This window comes from Lolium rigidum, chromosome 1 (genome assembly GCF_022539505.1).
Source record: "Lolium rigidum isolate FL_2022 chromosome 1, APGP_CSIRO_Lrig_0.1, whole genome shotgun sequence".
Taxonomy (NCBI): Eukaryota; Viridiplantae; Streptophyta; class Magnoliopsida; order Poales; family Poaceae; genus Lolium; species Lolium rigidum.
In genome coordinates this window covers 344,321,165-344,339,651 of record NC_061508.1, presented here as the reverse complement: position 1 = coordinate 344,339,651, position 18,487 = coordinate 344,321,165, and the positions used below count along the sequence as shown (strand labels likewise).

The 18,487-nt window shown below is 48.4% G+C and overlaps 2 protein-coding genes across 2 annotated transcripts; both read right to left on the bottom strand.

Annotated features, from left to right (window-relative positions):
* Positions 1–1,344: 1,344 nt before the first annotated feature.
* LOC124701125 (pentatricopeptide repeat-containing protein 10, chloroplastic-like) lies at positions 1,345–3,934 on the bottom strand. Its single transcript, XM_047233174.1, has one exon. It carries the CDS (start codon positions 3,932–3,934, stop codon positions 1,517–1,519), a length of 2,418 nt encoding a protein of 805 aa, XP_047089130.1. The 3' UTR covers positions 1,345–1,516.
* A 219-nt stretch (positions 3,935–4,153) lies between these two features.
* Positions 4,154–9,332, bottom strand: LOC124664219. Its single transcript, XM_047201795.1, has 13 exons — positions 8,957–9,332; positions 8,064–8,113; positions 7,818–7,912; positions 6,490–6,772; positions 6,252–6,381; positions 5,859–5,914; positions 5,647–5,743; positions 5,489–5,558; positions 4,788–5,159; positions 4,642–4,730; positions 4,523–4,531; positions 4,300–4,319; positions 4,154–4,252 (listed from the first exon to the last, which is right to left on the bottom strand). Exons 1-13 carry the CDS (start codon positions 9,330–9,332, stop codon positions 4,154–4,156), a joined length of 1,746 nt encoding a protein of 581 aa, XP_047057751.1.
* Between the last annotated feature and the right edge of the window lie 9,155 nt (positions 9,333–18,487).

The following is an 18,487-nucleotide window of genomic DNA, read 5'->3' as shown; positions in this document are numbered from 1 at the left end:
ACCTTGTATCTTAGAATGGGGGTAATAGCTCATAGATCTAGGTTACTAATCAGATACACAGACATGTTTTATTGTGTAAAATAATATGAATCTAACATATATGCGAGGTCAATTTTTTTTTTGTCGGTTGTGGTACTTGCGTTTTAGTGGTACACGCAGCCACCTAGGGGGTGCGGACAAGAGCTGCGAACAATTAGCTAGCAGAGCAGAGGCTCACGGCAGGTGGTAGATCGAGGAAGAAAGCGACGAGGCCCCTGCCTGGCAAAGCGCCATCGATCGCCATGACTGACGGCATTTGTTCGCCACCAGTTCGCCGGCGCGCCGGCGACCTTGTCCTTGAGGAGTTGAGAAGATAGTGACTAGATAGTGTGAAAGTGTAGTGATAACAGTTGATTTGATAGAGGTTGAGCTCTACAAGGTTACGCAAGGGCGGGCCATACGACAGCGGGATTGGCTGCCGCATAGGTTGCCGTTGCATTCAGGATTCGGCTCTGAGAGTGCTGCCAAATTTGTGTGAACATCTAGACATTCAGGATTCAGCCAGGTGACTTGACTGTGTACAAGCGTGCAGCCAAGTGAGCTGACATTGTACAAGTGTGTGCAGCCAAGTACCTGACGGTGTACACGTGTGTAGCCCAGTGACCTGAGAGTGTACAAGTGTGCACCCAAGTGACCTGACGGAGCTTGAGCTCTTACGCAAGGACGGACTGACGACGGGATGATTAACCGGCTTCAGCAACAGATAAACGCTGTGGAATTCAGAGACCAGGTCAAACCTTGCCCCCTGTACGCTGCAAATCAAATGATGCATCTGCAGCACCTCAAAATTCAGACATCCAGAGTTTCAGACAATCATTAAAAGCGAACATATAGTGACTTCCACAACTTCATGAGAATGCTTCTTAAAAAAAAAATCCGAATGAGAGGAACTTAGTATGTTTTTTTTTCTTCCTTTTCTGACATTTTGCAGCACCGTCTTCACAAGTAATACACTACATCCCCCTGTCAAAACATGGGAGCACCAGAAATCTGTAATAAGCGAACAAGAACTCTATGAACAGTTCAACCATCTCCCGAATTGGGCGCCCTCTACAGCCAAGTGATCTGATAGAGTTCGAGCCTCATAAGATCATGCAAGGACGGACCTTAACGGCAGCAGCATTGGCTACCACATACTCCAGGTTGTAGCATTCAGGCTTCAGCAACTGAGAATACTGTCAAATTTGTGCGACAGCCTCGACCTTTCGTAATGTACTCCACAAAATCAAATGATACATCTGGGGGCTGGGGTAAGCTCAAAATTCAGACATTCAGACTCCTATATAGGCTAACATCTGTACAATGTGATTCTCATAATAACTTCATAAGAATGAGAGGAAAACTTCAGTTTTTTTCTACATTTCGCAGCACTGTCTTCACAAGTAAATATGCTACGTCCCACTGTCAAAACTTGGAAATCCCCAACCTCTGTAATAAACACACATGAAAACAGCTCTGAACTCTATGGACAGTTCAATTATCTACCGAATTGGGCACTCTCTACACGGGCCGAGAGTGTGCTCAACATTTTCTGATCTGCATTCGGGTCGGTTTCCGCGACCACAGCCAGGAAGTCGCGAGCCTCCTCGTAACGCTTGGCTCTGCAGTAGCTGTCAACCACTCTCCTGTAGGTCAGCTCCATGGGCCTCAGCTTGCGCTGGATCATGTAGCTGACGACCTCCCTGGCCTCGCTGAACATCTCTGTACTCGCGTACCCTCCAACAAGCGTGTGATAAGTCACGACACAGGGGGCCACGCCGTCCGCGATCATCTCAGACAGGACCCTCTGGGCCTCCTTGATCAGCCCTTGCTTGCAGAACCCGTTTATGACGGTGTTGTACGACACCACGTCGGGCTTCAGCTTGCTGGAGCTCTTGAGCCGCATCAGTATCTTCTCGGCGTCCCATGGCTCGTTGCTCTTCGCGTACATGTCCATCAGGCTGTTGTAGGTGATCAGGTCAGGGCTCAGCCCGCTCTGCTTGATCAAGTCGAACATCTCGGTCGCCTTGCTGTACAGCCCGTTCTTTGCGTACATAGAGAGCATGGAGTTGAGTATTACGAGGTCCGGCTTGTGACCCCGCGCCTTCACCTCTTGAAACGCCCTCTCGATTCCCTCCAACCGCCGGCACTTGAAGTTGGCGATGACAAGGGTTCTCAGAACAACCCAGCTCGGGAAGATTGTGCCTTGGTAAACCTCTTTCTCGATGGCCTCTATCCCCGCTGCATTGCCCCCCTTGGCATGGCACTGGAGCAATAGCGAGTACGACATATCATTTGGCTTGAATCCCTCGCCCTTCATCTTGCTTACGATGGACTGAGCAGCGGTCCAATCCCCTTGCCGAGACAGCACGTTCAGCAGCGCGTTGTACGTGGTGAGGCAAGGGGCGAAGCCGGCAGCGGTCATCTCATCATACATCTTGAAAGCGCTGGCCCTGGAGCCAGCCCGGCCATAAGCGGTGATCAGCGTGTTGTAGGTGTCCCGGCACAGCTCAACCCCGCAAGACTTCATCCCCTTGAGCACCCGAGTGACGTAGCTCTCCATGCCGCGCTTCCCGCAGACGGCCAGCAGCGTGTTCCACGTGACCCGGTTCGGCGTGCACCCGCTCCTCGACATCTCCCCGAGAGTCTCCAGCATCGCGGCGAACCTCGACTTCTTCCCCAGCATGCCGATGATGAGGTTGTAGGTGTTCACGTACGGGACGAACCCGCTCCTCTTCATCCGCTCGAACAGCGCGAGCGCCTCGTCCACCTTCCCGGCGTTCCCGTACGCCGTCATGATCGTGTTGTAGGTGAACGTGTTCGGCAGCAACCCCTTGTCGACCATTGTCTCGAGGCACTTGGCGGCCTCCTCGCAGAACCCGGCCCTCGCGTATGACCCGGCGAGCTCGTTGTAGGTGACGGCGTCGGGCTTGCACCCGGCGTCCTCCATCTCCTTGATCACCCGCAGCGCCTCGGTGTAGTTCCCGGCCTTGCCGAACACCTGCAGGAGGGAGTTGTAGGTGACGACGCAGGGGGCGTGGCCGCGGGCCTTGAGGTCGGCGAAGAATGCCGCGGCCTCGTCGACGAGCCCGTCGCGGCCGCACGCGGCGATGACGGTGCTGGCGGTGAAGCCGTCGGGGCGGACCCCCGCGGCGCGCATGTCGTCGAGCAGCGCGAGGATGCGCGGCCAGGAGCGGCCCATCTTGCCGTACACGTCGAGCACGACGTTGTAGGTGACGCGCGTGGGCTGCACGCCCTCGCGCCGCAGCTCGGCGAAGAGCGCCAGCGCGCGCTCGTAGCGGCCCTCGCGGGACAGCGCGTGCAGCGCGGTGGTGTAGGAGCGGACGTCGAGGTTAGAGCCGGGGGGCAGGGGCATTTCGTCGAGCAGGTCGCAGATGGCGCCGTGGCGGCCCTCGCGGCTGAGAGCGCGGAGGACCATCTCGAGCGCGGCCGCGTCGGCGGCGGCGGCGACGCCGTCGGCGCGCGCCCAGCGGAGGAGGGCGAGGGCCCACTCCCAGTGGCCGGAGAGCTCGAGCGCCTTGAGGAGGGATGGGAGGTCGGCGGCGCGGAGGAGGGCGTCGCGGCGGGAGGCGAGGAAGGCCGGGAGGGACGGGAGCGGCGTGGAGGAGAGCTCGAGTACGAGGGTCTGCGCGGCGGGGGAGAGGAAGGAGTGAGCTGGGGTTGGGGTGGCGTGGTGGTTCTGCTGGTGCTGGTGGTGGTGCCGGCGCGGGACTGGGGCTGGGGCCGGAGCCGGCGTGGCGGTGAGGTGGAGGAGGAAGGAGTCGAGCGGGAGCGTGGGGGACTGCGGCGGGGGCGCGGCCGGGAGGAGCGTCTGCGGGGACGGCGACGACCGCTTCTTGGGGGCGGTCGGGAGGGTGGGCTTGTTGGGGAACACCCCGCGGCCGGTGAGCTCCATCGCCGGCGCCCCGTGCGCGGTGGATTGGCAGTTCCGACGAGCTCAAGAACCAGCAGTTGGAGTTGAGTGTGGCGGGGTGTGTCAGGTCAGGGGACGATGGGGTTTTGGGATACGGTGGCGGCAGCGGGTGGACGGGGATTGGCGGCAAAGGGATTACACGAGAGAGACGAGCGCCATCTGCCAGACTGACACTGCCGTTTCGCTCCGAATATCTGCATCTCATTCTGGTCGCCACTTGCGCGCCATCGGCCTGAATCTCTGATCCACTGCCGCGTCAAAGATGCAATTTGCATGTTCAGCATACTCTATCAGTGGCAACTGACAGAGCAAATCCAAGCTAAACATATTGCGATAGAATCATATACAGCATCACATGAGACCGTGTCTGTCAGATATGAACAACACATTAGACGGAGTTAAGGGTGAACCAAGCCAGTTTTTAACACAAGAATAACATGGAACTGAATGGTATTACAACACACCCTAACCCTATGCCATGATATATGTAGTAGCACATTAGTCGACTAAACCACTTGGTTATACTAGGGACATGTTTGTCCTTTCTCCCTTTGAACACCTAATAATTACCCATGACACCTGCAACAGGCATGTCTCTACAGAGTAAAGATTGCAATATCCTGCAAGTGTTCTGAGCTGTGGCCTGTTCCTCCCACACTGCAAAAATCTTGCCACCATTCCTGGCTTACCGTCACCCTCTGAAGAATCTGAATGGTCACAAGAATTTTGCACAAGGAGGAGACCGCTGATAACACGATGTCCCCCCACATGGAGGAAGCTGACAGAACACAAGAACGCCATAAACAGAATCAAGGACAAGCCGCCTCACGTTTACTTCCCCTTCTTCAGCCTCCCAACAGGTTTCTTCTCCGGAAGATAGTCTGGATCTCGCTTGTCACTCGATACCGGAGTGATTTGCTCTAGCAGGTCGATCTCTACTTTGACCGTGCCGTCGCTGATTTTGCTACGTGTGCCCCTGGCAGGTGGCTCTGAGAGTTTTGGAATCGTCCTTGGGGAGTTGGCTTGATTCCGTGTGCCCATGGCAGGTGGTAGCTCTGAAATTTTTGGAGCTGTCCTTGGGGAGTTGGCTTGATTCCGTGTGCCCATGGCAGGTGGATCTGAGAGTTTTGGAATCGTCCTTGGGGAGTTGGATTGCTTTCTTCTTCGGTTCTTCGAACCATTTTGTGGCTGCAGGCCCATTTGCAGGCTGAAATGGACAATCATGTTAGTTTGCATCCATAGTAGTAAGTTTTATTTACCTACACATCGCATAAACCAAACCGGACAGCTAATAGTAGTTTGCTGGAAGCCTACTGCGATATTTAACTAGAAATTGCAATTCAGCAAATAATCGATGAGGGCAGGTCTTTATTAATGATGCATTGCTGTATATGGGCTGACAACTTGGCATGAGCCACATCAAGCATAAAGTCGATCCAACAAAAAAGAAGAATGATCTAGATGTAGCATAATATTCAAGTTCTAGTGACAGCAGTCACCACAATAATGGAATAGATGAGGTGTGATCTGGCATACCTAGGCGTGGCCTCAATATCCTCCTTGAACATTAATTTTGAAACAGAACCTGAATCATCACGTGCAGCATCTGCTCAAGAGGAACCAACAGAATCAGATATTAGGCATCGTGCTCATCAATAATCAGCATACATAGCAAATCAAAGATCACAACACACCCTTATGCTTTTCGTGTGATAAGTCCATCATCTTTCTCTCAAAAGGAATAAGGTCATTCAGATGTTTCACCTTCAAAGGAAAGCCATGCTTCAGATCCTACGTTAAAGTTTGGCATTATTTTCCATGTCAGCATGCATTATTACATTTGTGATTTTACTGATACGAAAGAAAGACACCAAAAAAATTCATGTGTTGAGAGGGGTTCCAGTACCTCAATGGGACCTGATTTGAAGAATGTGGGCTCATTGTTTTTATGGTCACCACCTGCTAAAGAGGAATTTGAATCAAAACGCTGGTGGTGGCACTGCCGGAATTTTGTTAGAGACATAAAATATGTCGTCAGCTCTTTCAAATTTTGAGAAACATTAGAATGTGCTAAGTTGTTGGCCCAAGACAAGGGACATTGGATAATAGTTTATTGGCATCTCCTAAAACCTTGAAACACATTACAACTATTGGAATTGAGTTTTCACTGGGAACTTGAAACTGGCGAAGAAATATATATTACATACACAGATAATCATAGGTGGTTAGTAAGAAAAATAGTTTGTACAGCTTCATGGCACTTATCAAAGAATTGCAGAAACTTTATTGTAATCAGTACCTGGCCGGTTTCTAACAACATCAACTTGCTTAAATTTTGTGATGTTTATCGGATTTCCATCAATCTTTGTCCTGACTCTCCGAAGGTCCTCGGGAGTATCCCGCACGACAGAGTAACTTCGTTTTTTAGTCTGCAAATCCAGTATACCCTTAGACAAACAGGTGTGGCATATAACCGAATGGGCTTGAGATACCATTCACATGACAAGTTAAACTTTGTACAAGCAAAGAGCACTCACGGACTCAATGTTGTCATCATTATGGTTGAAAAGGCCACGACTGGCAGCAGTTTTTGTCGGAACTGTGTCTGCAGCAGCATTACTATCATAACCATGACGATGGATTGGAAAAGGTGACGCTGAAGGTGAGGACACATTTGGACTAAATGAAGAATATCCAAGGGCTGGTTCTTTGTCAGCCTTCCAGCTAATCGGAAGAGGAATATAACCATCAATAACTCCAGCTGAATCTGGATCCACAACCCGCTCCTGAATTATCTTGATTAGCGTAGCGCACTCAGACCTAACATCAAAATTAAGATTCCAAAATATTCTATTAGTACTGTCACTTAAATCTTCACAAATGTTTATTTGTACAGAATAGAGGTATATGTTAAAATGACACCAGTCGTGACTTTTGGTTGCTATTATCACAGGATGCAGGGACATAGCATAACATATTCTTGAGGGTAAGCAACTTTCAAACACAGCTAGGTGATCGTTATTTTTTGAGAAAACACAAACTGTTTTGTTTATTAATGCACTATAGAAGAAAAAAATTATCAACAAGCCTATCGCTAGGCAGAGCACACAATATAATTATGAAATCAAGATTCCAAGAATAAGTTTGAACTCCAAACTTGCAACACTTGAACATCATAATCCAACACTTGTCGTGATATTCATCATACTTTTCCCAAAATGAAATATACAACATGTGTTTCTAAACAATGTTTCATACGCTAATTGCTCATACTGAAGCATCGTGAATGGTTTACATAACTACATATTATGCATGTGTAATCAATCAATATATACGTATAAGTTTGAGAGCTAGGCGCAAGTGATCTTAGGTCTATTATTTACACAAATGCCAAGCCAAGAGAAAAGAGGTATTCTGAAAACATTAAGACGGTCTGGATCAAGGAATCGCCTCATCAATCAAAGGATGATCCTGCAAAATTGGTGGGTGACCCAACCCCTCACTTTATACTAGGCTACGCTTCTGAGGTACAAGGTTATGATGGACCAACCCATTACATTCCTCAACTAAACAAGGAAGCTAGGATTGCATGGTCAATTCACAACTGTGAAACGAAATAACCCTTTTGCACAGGCCCAACTTTCTGTATCGTAGTAAAAATAATGCAGAGTGCGTTAACTAAAAAAAAAGAAAGACTGCAATCCGTTTTTGTTTCATCAGAGTGTGAAACAGAGTACAACTAAAGCCCAATATTTTAAGTGCATATCTGGAAATGAGAATAGCTATATGACACCACAGAGCAAAATACAAATTAAACAATACTTTCCTGAAGGACATCAATGGAAGTAAACAGGATATATAATACCTTGAAAAGGTTTCCTGCATAAGAAGCTGCATTATGACATCTTTCGGCTCAATTTCTGAGATAAGTGCGAGGGATGCCCCGGCATAGCCTTCACTCTAGAAACAAGGAAAAAAGATGACACCATGGAAAGTCCTTAGATAACTGAGGAGTTAGTTAGTCCTAAGCTCAGTGAGAAATGGTTTTTAGGAATAATTAGAAAGTAACTGGTAAGATAGCAATTAGGTAATTACAAAGGTTGTGGGCTACCTGGTTTAAGTGGTTATTTTTCGATGCAAAGCGCATGGAATCATCAAGACCTGTGAAATGCAAGGAATCACCAGGTAGGCACATCAAACAATTTATTCACATGTGTGTTGCTAAATACAATGCGAACGAAGTTAGAAAACACTCCGTTTTACAGGGAGAAAAACTAGCACTGACCAAACACAGTGGCACTTACAAAATTGCCTGAAAACCTTATGGAATAAACACCATCCACCAAGGGGGGGGGGCAAAGGAGGGTGTATCTTCAGAAAATAGTAAATGGTGGGGGAAAAACTGGGTGCTAATTCAGTTTAGGTAATCCTATTTTTTATCACATTTTTAGAGATTTTTTCAAAATTGAAAGCAAAATGCAAATGTGGGGACATTGACAGCCTTCAAAACCATGCGATGGATGAGAACATCTGAAAAACTATGACCGCTGGTATGACCTTTCAGGACCAAGTCATCGGTAAACGCTGGAAGCCCTGAAAAAAATGCATGCATCCCAAACAGACGCTTATTAGCACAGGAATTCACGTGTAATCTATAAATTGGCCTTTTCCCCCATTTAATAATTGACTTGGTGCCGATGCACTAAACTCCACGACCCGATGTCATTTTTTACATTACACTAGCGAACATGGATTGACTTTTGGCATCCCGCGACGACAATTGAACGGGGTTTGAAAACGCACGTCGTGGCACTACCCACAGCTGACGAATCGAACCTCTGCTTCTAAGCAGACATGAAGCACGGGAGTCCGAAGCATCCAATTCCCCGTTCTGCAATTTCTAGCGAGGACGGCTCCGCGAGCTTGCCCTGCGGGAGATTCGTGACGGGAAATGCGAAATCGTTTGGTTCGAAGCAGCGCCTACCACGAGATTAGGGCGAAAACCTAGCCCGAACGTGGAGGTACGCGGGTAATCTGGACGGAAATCAGTGCGCACGGCATCCGCGGCACGGAAGGCGCGGACTCCGAGGCGTGATTTGAGGATAGGGCAGTGATTTCGCGTACCGGAGCCGCCGTCGCGCGCGGGGGTGTGGCGGAGGGAGGTCGGGGAGGAGGTGGCGGACCGGCCCGAGGCGGTGGAGCCGGAGCAGGTCGGGGAGGAGTCGGGGCCGAGCACGGAGGCGAGGAGGCGGCCCGCGCCGGAGACGAGGCCCGCGAGCCACCCGCTCGGCGGAGGGGGAGGAGGGGGCGGCGGTGGCGGTGGGGAGGCGCCTCCGGACGGCGACGGGCGCGGGTCGCCGCCCGCGGCGGGCGAGTCCATGGGCGGGGCGGGCGAGGGCGAGGGCGGAGGAGGAGGAGGAAGTGGAGGGAAGATGGGAAATAAAAATGGAAATCCGAAAAATAAAGCGGGCCGGCGGTTTCGGGGCGCACGTTGCAAATTTGGGCGGTGCGGTTTTGAAAACGTTCCGTTTCCATACCATTGGTGCTGCTGCCTGCTGGGCTCTCCGGGCCTCCGGCGATCGCCGCGTGCTGCACGTTTTCTCCGAGGGTCCACCTGTCAGCGGGTGTGTTGGAGCGGCGGCGCACCTGTGAATAAATTTATTCTTTCACATACTCCGATGTACACTCCTGATGTTTATTACTCCTATTGCACCTATGAAGGAAGCAATCCAATCGAAGCTGCCACGCTTCAGCTCACGCATGGCGGGTCACAGAAGTTAACCGAGATGAGCACTTTGGTCACACAAGATCTAATAACGCAGGCGCTGGTCACTTTGGGCAAACTTATGAGCAAACTGGTCACTTCCGTCGCTCGGCCGCTAACGTTGCTGACGTGGCACGTTGACTGGCGTTAGAGGACGTCTGACCACCTGTAGTTTTGCACAAACCCCCCAGAGAAGTGAGGAAGTGTTCTTATCAGTCCAGAACAACTCTGCTCGGTTCGGCTCCCGTGGGATACGACATGCAGGCGACGGGTGACTTTGCCGCCGACGACCCGGGCGGCGGCGGAAGCCGCGACGGGGAGCAACGGCGATCGCCGGAAGACGAAGTCCCTCCTCGTCGGCGAGATCCATGGATGGAGGCGCCAGACTACGGTGAGTGCGATGATCTGTGAGTAGATTTGGGGAATTTTTTTAGGGTTCGATCTCCTCAAATTTAGATCAAAATTAGTGGTTGTTTGATGAATGTCGTGTCTTCTAGTAGGCATAAAATCTTAGGGCTAAAGTTGTAACGTCGAATTTTAGTTGATTATGGTCCGTACCAGTTGGTAGTGTCTCTGCATTGCGCCCATGGAAAAAATGTTGATTTCTTATGAAATTTACTTGATTTCTGTTGCAAATTAGGTCCAAGTGATGATCGATTCAGTTTACAAGTTAACCATGGAGGCTTCTTCTGTGGCATGGGAAGGAATAGAACATATCTGGATACAAAAGTGGATGTTTTCGATGAACTCAGCCGGTGCGGTTTCAGTTGTTACCATCCGGACTATATTCTCAAGGATTTGGGATACAACACTAGTGATACTAGCTTAAGGGTCTACTGGTGCAAGCCTGGGTGTACAGTTGGAGACGGTTTGGTGGCAATCAAGTGGGACAAAGATGCAGATAAGATGAAGACATGCTCAATCGAAGAGAAGAAACTGACTGTTTATGTTGATCATGTGAATCTGCTGGAGAAACAGAGATGGGATGATGTTGTTCTTCAGCCAATGCCACTGCCGGCAGTTATAAGTCCATCAAAACCTGTGAAGAAGCGACGAATGGACGATGATGAGGAAGCCAAAAATGCAGCAAAAGGAAAATTGCCTATGTCTGTTGAAGAGGAGCTTGAAGATGAAGCATATTGTGCTGCTGATAGTTCGGATGATGAGAAGGCATCTGTTCTATCTTCATGCAGTGGAAATTCAGATTTGGACAGTGACTTTGCTGATTCAGATTATGATTTTGATGAAGACGATGATCAGTTCAAGAAGCATGTCGACGAAGATGTGACAGATGATTTAGTTGCGAAGGGTAGTCAAAAGTTTGTGAGCCAACCTGAGCTGGATATTGGAGAAGAAGAGCTCGAGCTGCCCGAGGAGATGAATGGAGGACTGACATACAAGTGGAAGACTTTCAACAAGCTGACAGATATGCACAATCCAACTTTCAAACTAGGAATGGTTTTCTGTGATGTGAAGGAGTTGAGAGCTGCAATTGCAATGTACTGTGTGAGGAATAGAAGGCAGCTAAAGAAGAAGAGGAACAACAAGATAAGAGTTGAAGTTGGATGCAGGCCCAACTGTAATTGGAAATTGATTGCGACTAAACAGACCAGAAAAGATGGGTCTTTTGTTGTGACCAAATTAATTGACAAACACGACTGTGAGAGGGTATGGGAGGTGAAGGAGTTGACCGCTCCCATGATTGCAGAAGAATACTTGGATGAGATTAGAGATAATGAAAATTTGTCTCTCAAATCCTTTGCTAAGAAGGTGCAAAAGCAATGTAATATGCGTCCAAACAGATTTAAATTGGCTAGGGCTAAACTGGCATGCCTGAAGAAGATTAGAGGAGATGAGATAGCACAGTATGGTCAATTGTGGGATTATGCTCAGGAATTGAGGACACAAAATCCAGGCAGCAAATTCATCTTGAAGACAATAGGGCCAGTATTTAGTTGCTTGTACATGTGCATTGATGCATGTAAGAGAGGTTGGTTAAAAGGTTGCAGGCCTATAATCTGTCTAGATGGCACACACATCAAGACTAAATTTGGAGGCCAACTTCTGACTGCAATAGGAGTGGATGGTAATGATCAGATTTATCCTATTGCATGGGCCATTGTAGAAGTGGAATGCTACAGCAGTTGGAAGTGGTTTTTGACAACACTTAAACAAGACCTGAGCATCATGAACACATCTCCCTTCACTATTATGAGTGACAAGCAAAAGGTACATTACTCTTTTTGTTTGATTATATGCAACAAATATGAAGTGTGTTGGAGCTAATATAAGATGTTAACTTGCAGGGGCTAATAAAAGCTGTTATGGAGTTGTTCCCGGACTCGGAGCATCGATTTTGTGTGAGGCACCTCTACAGCAACATGAACCAACTTCACAAGGGAGAAGTTGTGAAGAATCACCTATGGACATGTGCAAGGGCTAGTAGTCCGGCAAGATGGGAGGAGTGTATGGAAGCATTCAAGACTGAATGCCCTGCGGCACATGCTTGGCTTGAAGAAATGCCACCCAATACTTGGGCAAGGGCTTTTTTTTCTGAATTTTCAAAGTGTGACCTTCTGCTCAACAATACTTGCGAGGTTTTCAACAAGTAAGGTTTACTTGGTCCATTTCTTGTTTTGTTCTCTTCAATCAACTCCATGTTTATAGTTGCTAAGCAAATATGAAATTCTTTTACGTAGGATGATATTGGCTGCTAGAGAATTACCTGTGATGAGCATGCTAGAAGATATGTTCGGTCAATTAATGTCTAGGTATTACCAGAAGCCCAAAGAGGCAGTAGAATGGACCGGCCAGATCTGTCCCAAAATAAAGAGCAAACTGAACAAGATAGTTGACTGGGCTGCTGATTATGAAGCTGCGCCAAGTGGAAAAGGGGTATTTGAAGTTTCTGCGAAACAAAGAAAATACATTGTTGAGCTAAACTTGAGAAGTTGCACTTGTAGACGATGGCAGCTAACTGGCATACCATGCACTCATGCATGTGCTTGCCTCAGACACGAAGGAGTGAGACCTGAGCAAATGGTTAGCAAATGCTACTCTATCAACACATACATGCAAGCATATGGTTCATGCATTAGGCCCTTGAGAGACCAATCAGAATGGGCTAAGACAAATGGACCGGATGTGCAGCCACCTTTGTATGAGAAGAAGGTTGGTAGACCAAAGAAGAACAGGAGGAAAAATCCAGAGGAGATAGAGGGAGGAACAAGGCTGAGCAGAGCTGGTGTTACTGTGCATTGTGGGTATTGCAAAGATCCAGGCCACAATAGGACTGGCTGTCCTAGGTTGATTGCTATTAGAGAGGCAGAAGTAGCTGAGCAAGCAAGGAGAGACGCAGAAGCAGCTGAGCAAGAAAATGTGTCTGTACCTAATACTCCACCTGCTGAAGACAATGTGCAGGAAAATCGACCTAAAAGGAGGAAGAGGAGGACACTCCATGAGCAGGTCTATGTGCCAAACCCTACCAGAGGTCCAACATGTGTTGATGAATATGGAGACGCAGATACTCCAGAGATGTTGGATGTAAACACCATGCCTAGTTACTTGTTAACTTGATCTCTATATTACTTTCATCACTAACTAACTTGCTTTTTATGTAGCACATTGATCATGTGGATGTGGATAAACAATCTGATCCCTCTGAGTTGGATGATACCATGATCAACCAACTAAATCAAGAGGTTTGTCCTTGTACAATCTTGCTTTCTATGTTGCACATCTTTGTCCTAATTCAAATTTGATGTCTTGTAGGTTCCCACTATGATTTTTGATGAAGAAGAACCATTCCCGGAGGAGTCGGCATTTGTTGCATCATATAGGCACAGCATTCCTGCATCAAGAGCTCCATTTACTACAGCAACTATTGCTGGGAGAGGTAGAGCAAGAGCAAGGCCAAGAGGCGCAACCGCTCCAAGAGGAAGAGGGCCAACTGCTGCAAGAGGAAGAGGGGCAGCTGCTCCAAGAGGAAGAGAGGCACCACCTGCAAGAGGAAGAGGGGCAGCTGCTCCAAGAGGAAGAGGGGCCAGGCTAGGCACTACTGGCAGGAGAACAAGGGTACAAGAGGCAAGCACACCGTAGTACCCGGAAGAAACCTTGACTGACATTCCAGCAAGAGGGAGAGGAAGAGCAGAGTGGTTGCTTTGGGGAGAGGGACAAGCTACCGATGTCGATGTCGATACATCGCAAGCACCACCAGCTGATTTGTCCCAGCCTTGATCACTAAAGAGAAGACTGATGCATGTTGGAGTTAGTAGGCAAACAGATTGGGCATCACTTTTTGATCTGTTTGATAACTAACTTGTAGACAAAATCATGCATTCATGTGTGTGCAAACTGCACCAACACTCCTTTTGTGCTACTCCTTTAGAGATCTCCTCCTTTTATGTGCTATTATCTCCAAGAGGAGCAACATTCCTCTATGTGTGCAAACTGAAGCAAGTCATCTATTAATCTATGTGTTATGCTGTGTTATGCTGTCCATATCTATTACAATGCACCTTGCTGTCAAGTTTTTGTTGTTCAGTGAACAAAAATGCACTAGAATGGACCATGATCTTGTCCAGGAAACATATACATGCAAGAAACTGCAGCAATACTAATGTTCTTCCGTTAACAGCACCAATTGGTTCAGCACACTGCTTGACAAATTAAATTGATAGATATTAGGTTCATTTGGGGATAGAATGGACCATGATCTTGTCCAGGAAACATATACATGCAAGAAACTGCAGCAATACTGATGTTCTTCCGTTAACAGCATCAATTGGTTCAGCACACTGCTTGACAAATTCAACTAATATATATTAGGCCAACATTGGCACATTACAGACATATGGTTCATAAATATTTAGCCAACATTGGCACATTACAGACAGAGATCTCTTACAGACATATGGTTCACAAATATTAGGCCATTGGCACATTACAGACATATAGATAGGGCACACACAGATAGATAGCTTCAGTTCAACATCTTCAGTTCAACATCTCCATCTCCATCTTCTCAGCACCGGTAGACCCGTTGCCGTTGTGCCCGCCATAACAGTGACCGCCGTCCCTCACGCGCGCCGGGATGGTGCCGTCGACGCACCCACCGAACCAGGTGAACTCGTGCGTGCGTGTAGTGTCCACGGTCAGGTCCTGGTACTCCACGGGCAGGTCGGTGAAGACGGGGCCACGGTCCACCACCTCTGAGACATGAACAAGCACATCGTGGACAACTGTCCTCTTCATCGTTGGAGCTCTTGGCGGTGACGGAGTTGTCGGGTCGTCGGAGTCGGGTTCGACGGGAGGCAGCTCGTCCGGCTCCGGCACCTCCACGACGAAGCTCTTGGGCACGTCCGATGGGTTCTTCATCCAAGCGGTCACCGACAGGTACCAGCTGTCGGTGGGCTTGAGCATCTCCTCCAGGTGCCCACCAAGTCTGTTGACGAATCGGCCGACGGCGTCGCGCTCCCATGCCTCCCGAGGGAAGCGCTCGAAGGTGAGCTTGGATAGATACTCCAGCTCAGAGGTCCGCGCACCGCGACCACGGTGCCAGCGACCAAAGCTGAGCGTCGCGCCGCCGGCGACGAAGTGGCGGGAACGATGCAGCACCGCCGTGCACTCCTCCTCATTACGGAAGCGAAGAAAAAAGTCAACCGGCGGCGCGCTTACCTCGACCTTCACGTCGCAGCGCCTCACTCCACATTGCGCAAACAGCGCCGCCAACACGTCCTCCGGCGACACCGGCGGCCGGAACCCCTGTTCGCTGGCCCAGACAGTGGCCTCCAGGGCGCGACCGCGCATCTTCGCCTCCATCCTCAGCATCCCAGGGGTGCGCGACAGCACGAAACGCCCTTGCTCAGGGCGTAGCTCCGGCTCGCCGGTGCGGAACAACTCCTCCGGGAAACGGCGGTTGCCAGCCATCGACGGCGACAGTGGGGAATTTGGTTGGCAAATGGGGAATTTTGGATCTAGGGTTCGACCCCTCTCTTTTAACCCGTTGCCGTATTTTCGTTTCGGTCCATACTTACAAACTATGGGGTCGTTTTCGTAAAAATACGGTCCCTGGACAACCACACGAGAGCAGCACGTGATCTCCTCCAACGCCAGTCAACGCCACGTCAGCAACGTTAGCGGCCGAGCGACGGAAGTGACCAGTTTGCTCATAAATTGGTCCAAAGTGACCAACGCCTGCGTTATTAGATCTTGTGTGACCAAAGTGCTCATCTCGGTTAACTTCTGTGACCCGCCATGCGTTTATCTCTTCTAAAAACATACGCACCTTCCTCCAGGTTTGATCTTTGAAGGGGACTTTCCAATTTCTTAGATAGGACATGGTCATCCTCTACATGTGTTTAATATCAATCCAGGTCAATCTATTAAACACTAAACCATTTCTAGAATTCCAAATCCCCCACGGTACAACATAAGAAATGAAATTGAACTGTAAAAAATCTCTTGTTACATAGCCATCTATTTGCAACATCTACAACCCTATTGATTTTAAACTTAAAGAATTTCTCTATCAACTGCCCAAATATTTCTAGCTATAAGGCAATCAAAAAATAAATGTTGCACACATTCAAAATCTTTACAGAAGAAGATTCCGGAGTTTTTGGGATCCCTCTTTTCCTAAGATTATCTCTAGTCATAACTTTGTTTTAAGAAAAGAGCCACAAGAATACATGGTCTCTAGGAGTGTCGGGGGGATGACCGCCGGTGAGTTAAGAGCATGGCTAAAGGGCTAAGTCATGTGGCTAGTTACAGGCTTACGCGACTAAGCCGGATGAGCTTGCGTACCGCTTAATATGAGGTTGACCGGATTAAAGGTCATCCCGGTTGAGTAATCCGGAATACCGGCATACTCATGCCAAAATAGAGTTACCGCCATATCGTAAGCCGAAAAAGTCAAGATATGCCGGACTATAGAATGAGGATCGAAGGATGAAGATCCGGTTTACTTTATGCGGAACCGGAATAGGGGTACGACATAGGCCCAACGGTCATGTGCCTATCCCCAAAGTCCAAGATCCGGTCGTGCCACTACAGACATGGAGGAGATATGGAAGATCTCTTCATGACAAAAGCAAGCGCTCCATTCCAAAGAAGGTCAGAGCACGCCGATGATGAACTGCTACAGTGGTCAGCACCGTAGTGCCAGAAGGCCAAGTCAGAAGGTACCTCACGGGAGAGGATCAAAGCTACAGGCCAAAGGCAAACATAAGCAAAGATCCTCACGAGATGCTCCTTCAGCCATGCTAGGGTTTCATCCTTGTAACCTGCCTCCCCTTATATAAGGAGAGGCAGGATTCCCTTGCACGGGACGATCCCACTATTCTCTAGTTCCTCTTTCTCCCCCTTAGTGATAGGAGTTCATCTTCTACCTCTCGCCATACAGCTCGAGGAGTGCCATTGTAGCTATCGTATATTGTTGTATACATCGTAGATTGATACGTTGCAAATGTATCTATAATTTTTGATACTCCATGCTTATTTTACACCAATTTCTATATGTTTTGTTTACACTTCATGGCACTTTTATGCATTTTCTGGAACTAACCTATTAACAAGATGTCACAGTGCCAGTTCATGTTTTCTGATATTTTTGTATTTCAGAAAAGTTGTACAGGAAATATTCTCGAAATTGGATGAAACGAAAACCAAAGTTCCTATTTTTTCCGACCCAAAGACGGAGTCCAAAGCAGAGACGGAGGAGGGCGCCGAGGCGGCGGCCACACCATACATGGGCGCGGCCCCCTCCCTGGTCACGCCTAGGGGTGGTGTGGGCCCCTCGAGCGCCCACCAACCTCGCACTTCCGCCTATAAGTTGCCTCCCGACGCGAAAACCCTAAATCAATCAGCCTCCATCCACGAAAAGTTTCGTAGCTCCGCCGCCATCGAAGACAAGTTTTGGAAGACAGAAGTCTCTGTTCTGGTACCCTGCCGGGATGGGGAATTGCCCCCAGAGTCATCTCCATCGACTACACCGCCATCTTCATCGCCGTTGCCAACTCCCACGATGAGGAGGAAGTAGTTCTCCCCCGAGGCTGAGGGCTTTACCGGTAGCTATGTGGTTTATCTCTCTCTACCATGGTGTGATCTTTATGTGATCATGAGCTTTGTAATCTAGTTGAATAAGTAGATGTTACTCTTCATCTATTATGCTACTCAAGTGGTTTTATTATGTAATCTCCGGAGACACGTTGTTCCACGGTGTGAAGGTGACACTATGTGCACCGTGTGTGTCTCTTAGGCTAAAGTTTACAGAAGTACTTATCATGAGTTATAATTTGAGTTGCATGTCTCTATGAAATTGTGGTGTTTGCTAGAATGCGAACTTTAAGGAGTGCTTTTATAGCCCTACCAGTGAATTAGTGTTCGTTATCCAACCGGATAGTAGTTCAGAGTAGCATAGTGAAGAGATGATATTTATTATTCAGTTATGATATCATTGTTGAGAGTGTCCACTAGTGAAAGTATGATCCCTAGGCCTTGTTTCTAAGCATTGAAACACCGTTTACAACCAGTTCTGCTACATGTTTGCTTGCTGCCATTTTTATTTCAGATTGTAATTACAACTTACAATCATACATATTACTTGTATTTCACTATCTCTTCGCCGAACTAGTGCACCTATACATCTGGCAAGTGTATTGGGTGTGTTGGGGACACAAGAGACTTCTTGCATCGTAATTACAGGGTTGCTTGAGAGGGATATCTTTGACCTCTACCTCCCCGAGTTCGATAAACCTTGGGCGATTCACTTA

Excerpts from the sequence above, each read along its gene's own strand:
- LOC124701125 (XM_047233174.1), bottom strand. The coding sequence starts at position 3,934 with ATGGAGCTCACCGGCCGCGGGGTGTTCCCCAACAAGCCCACCCTCCCG.
- LOC124664219 (XM_047201795.1), bottom strand. The coding sequence starts at position 9,332 with ATGGACTCGCCCGCCGCGGGCGGCGACCCGCGCCCGTCGCCGTCCGGA. Across the intron at positions 8,114-8,956 it reads TACCTCCACGTTCGGGCTAG|GTCTTGATGATTCCATGCGC; the intron begins GTTTTCGCCCTA and ends TGCATTTCACAG. Across the intron at positions 5,160-5,488 it reads GATATTGAGGCCACGCCTAG|CCTGCAAATGGGCCTGCAGC; the intron begins GTATGCCAGATC and ends TGTCCATTTCAG.